The 3737-nt window shown below is 39.3% G+C and overlaps 1 protein-coding gene across 1 annotated transcript in view; it reads left to right on the top strand.

Moving 5' to 3' along the window:
- Positions 1–3724, top strand: part of LOC101856108 (pancreatic lipase-related protein 2-like) — a 10765-nt gene extending 7041 nt beyond the window's left edge. Inside the window, exons 4-6 of the mRNA XM_005102168.3 lie at positions 386–532; positions 1734–1833; positions 3584–3724. Coding sequence (XP_005102225.1) covers positions 386–532; positions 1734–1833; positions 3584–3708 — 372 coding nt within the window. The 3' untranslated portion in view covers positions 3709–3724. The remainder of the gene's footprint in view (positions 1–385; positions 533–1733; positions 1834–3583) is intronic.
- The last annotated feature ends 13 nt before the right edge of the window (positions 3725–3737 follow it).

Genomic DNA, 3737 nt, shown 5'->3' with positions numbered 1-3737 from the left:
CACACACACACACACACATAGGAAAATATCAGACTCCTCTGGGCTCCCGATTCATTCTGTTGTCTTTCTACTTCTACTCATTGGCTCTTTTATACTGCTGTTTTACAGCCACACTCATGATCTTAGAATAGGTAAGATCGAACACCCAGCCTTCTCGGATAAGGGCGAAAAATTCTCGAAGGTCCCGTGTGCAAGTTGCGCATTTTAAAGATCCCTTGTTTATCCTAAAATCGATAAGAGTATGATAGGCTTCGGCCGCGACCCGGGAAAAATTCAAAATCCCTAGCATATGGGAACTGTTTAACGTGTCATGCACACTAATATGACCCTATGCAGTTGTGAGCGCCATAAAACACTTACCAAAAATACCAAAACAATACTTCAGGAGGCGTGCAACGTCATCTTGGTGGACTGGAAACGGGGGGCAAGGGCACCTAACTATAACCAAGCTGTGGCCAACACCAGAGTTGTCGGTGCTATGATCGCTCGTCTTGTTGATGACTTGAACATCTGCAAAAATGCTGATTTCCAGGTATATTGTTTACAGTAAAGCTGTATTTGTTTAGAGTAAAGCTGTGAATGGCTAAAACAGCACCTGGACATGGATGGCTGGTGCCTCTATAAATAAATCATTGATGATTAAGTAAAGCTGTGTGTGCATTGTTTACAGTAAAACAGTGAGTGTATTGTTTAGAGTAAAACTGTCTCTGTGATGGTTAGAGTAAAGATGTATGTGTATATTGTGTTAAGTAAAACTATGTGTGCGTTGTTTACAGCTAAGCTGTCTCTGTTATGTTTACAGAAAAGCTGACTATGCATGTACATTAACAGTCCAATTCAACTAGAATCTGATTGATATGCAGTGTTTAGGGTGAAAGTGAGAACCAGGCAAAGCTTCAGAGAAACACTTTACGGTGAGACAATCTGAAACTGTGACCACGTGAGAGGAGAAATTTAGGTACTTGAGTGAATCAAAGGGATAGGAAAAGGTGGGAAGTGTTTGTTTGTGATCTATACCCTGATTCAAGGTGAGAAAGACAGTGATGATTGCATGGGAGATGGCGATGGCAATGGCGATGATGATGATGATGATGATGATGATGATGATGATGATGATGATGATGATGATGATGATGATTATGATGATGATGATGATGATGATGATGATAATGATAATGATAATGATGATTTCGTCGTCCGCTAATCCACACCCCCCCCTTTCTTCTCTAATTTTGATAAAGAATGACCCCGCGTTCATGTTTTAGTTCGGCCCATCTGTGTTGGTGTGTACAATGTACAAGAGTAGTATGCTTGCGTTGTAAGAACATGAATTGTAGGATCACGCAGCGGCAAATGTATACCTCCAAAGACAAAGAAAGAAAATGCAAAAGAAGTTTTTGAACATCTAGTATAAGGGTACTATCAGAATAAACATCAATGTGTATTGCTTTTTCAAGTATGTATCTATATAATTCTAAAGGTCTCGCAATTAAATGCATGCTTGTGGCTGAATGATGCATCTGATGTGATACTTTGTGCATTTTGTCTGCTTTACTTTTCTCTTCGCACTGAATTGTAATGAGAGTAATAACATAATTTAATTTTTTTTAAATCTATACCTGCCTGTGGTTTTACGTCCTGTAGCAAAGAAAAATTTCCCTCTTAGACAATAGAGTATTATCTTATCTTATCTCTTATCTTACCTTATCTTATCTTACCTTATGAATGTCCAGGATTTTCACCTGATCGGTCACTCCCTGGGTGCACATGTCATGGGCTACGCCGGGGAGGAGATAGAGAGACTGAGAGAGGTGAAGCTGGGGCGGATTTCAGGTAGCTATCTATCTATTTATCTATCTATCTACCTATCTATCTATCTATCTATCTGTCTATCTATCTATCTGTCTATAAACATTTAGATAAACAAATAACCTTATCTGTACGTCGTGCTTTACTATTGTATCCATACGACGAGGGGAATTCTTTCAAAGAGAAAATTTACTCTTTAAGCCGTTCCGTAGCTTTGTGTAGCAGTCTGTCAAAGTGATTTTCTGAGAAATACTGAAAGTTTCAAAGAGATCTTTGTACTAGAAATATTCTAAAATGTGAAGAATACAACCCCAGGGGTACAAAATGACCCTAGGGCGTACGGATAGGGTTAAACAAATGTGTCAAGACGTGGTGGAATCAGGCGCACGTCAATTTTTAGTTTAGGCATGTGGTGTTTTTTCTATTGCATCTGAAAGCTTATTAACGTTCATTTGCCTTGCTTTCAGTGAAAAATATACGTCTAGCTTGAATAGAAGTCGACATATTTGCGAGTGAAGAAAGTGGAGTAACCTGGTTTCATGGGATAAATTGTTGAGAAAACGGCCACCAAAGTTTGAAACGTCCTGGAAAGCTGAAAATTACATAATATTTTGTGCCTTTAAACAATTTTTTTTTCCAGTAAAATTCACATGGAAGTGAGTTTCATAAATATGAAATTAAAAGGTGTTTTTCCAAACTTGTGGAAAATGCCTTTTTCTTCGATTCCACCATTTTGAGGAGCGCCTGATTTCACCACGATACCTCACAAATGTACAGATACATATGCAAATAAGCAGACAAACAAAATAAACGGGCAACCTAACTAGCCAATATACTACAAAATAACACAACACTCTTGTTCGGACTTTCTTCTGTCATTCGTAAGTTCAAATTGCGCCTTCAAACCACGTAAAGGGTGTCATAGTTAGGTTCTTAGCCTGTTGCACACAGACAGCGTGAGGTAGGTTCCCGGATGAGTGGGTCTTTCTTTTTATGTAAACCTTAAAAAATTTGAAAAAACCACCCACTGGGATTTTGTATTAGTATTTATTAGGGACTTTTCTAAAATACAGCTAACAGGCGTTTACAAAAATATTATTGATCTGTTAAGACAAATTGATCTAAGTCACTGAGCAAAAGCTGGAGAGTTTATGTTCGATAGTTGAAGAAATATCTGACCTTAAGTTGCGCCACGAATTTTTGACCGTCCTATAGTTGCGTATCCTTGTATGTCAACTGAGATGTTGTATCCCACTTAACACTGCCATGACCGCCGTTTATAAATATTTCTCTCAATTAAAAAAAGTCTCTGAGCTGGTGCGCATCATGGGCAAAACACCAGTCTCACTTTTATCGAATTCGCTCACAAACTTTCCCACAGTGCCCTTCATTTGGATCCAAATAGATTCAAATGGTGCGCTCCATGGTGCACCAGAAATACGCCAGAGTGCAGTCTTCGGCACTATAATACATGGCTTCCTACGATTTTTTTTCTTTTCTGCAAGCTTTTTTTCTCTCTCTCTCTCTCACTATAATTTCCCGCAGTGCTAAAAAGAAATTATATCATGCCTTTGCTGAAGTTCCAAATGTTATCGGTACGTTCTTGCAGTTCCATCTGACACACATATACACATATGCATATACACATACATGCACACACGCACACACACACACACACACACACACACACACACACATGCACACACAGATACACACACTCAACACATACACAAACTCGTCCTCTTATGTTTAAATATTCACCTTTGACCCCCAGGTCTTGACCCAGCAGGCCCGAAGTTCGATGGGTATTCCACGGTGGTGAAAGTGGACGAGTCAGATGCCAGCTTTGTGGACATCATACATACAGATGCTGAAGATTGGTTGAGCCCTGGTCAGTAGTGTGTGTGTGTGTGTGTGTGTGACTTTCA

This window comes from Aplysia californica, unplaced genomic scaffold (genome assembly GCF_000002075.1).
Source record: "Aplysia californica isolate F4 #8 unplaced genomic scaffold, AplCal3.0 scaffold00315, whole genome shotgun sequence".
NCBI classification, from domain to species: domain Eukaryota; kingdom Metazoa; phylum Mollusca; class Gastropoda; order Aplysiida; family Aplysiidae; genus Aplysia; species Aplysia californica.
The sequence above is the reverse complement of the archived record's forward strand: the minus strand, read 5'-3'. Positions and strand labels throughout refer to the sequence as shown.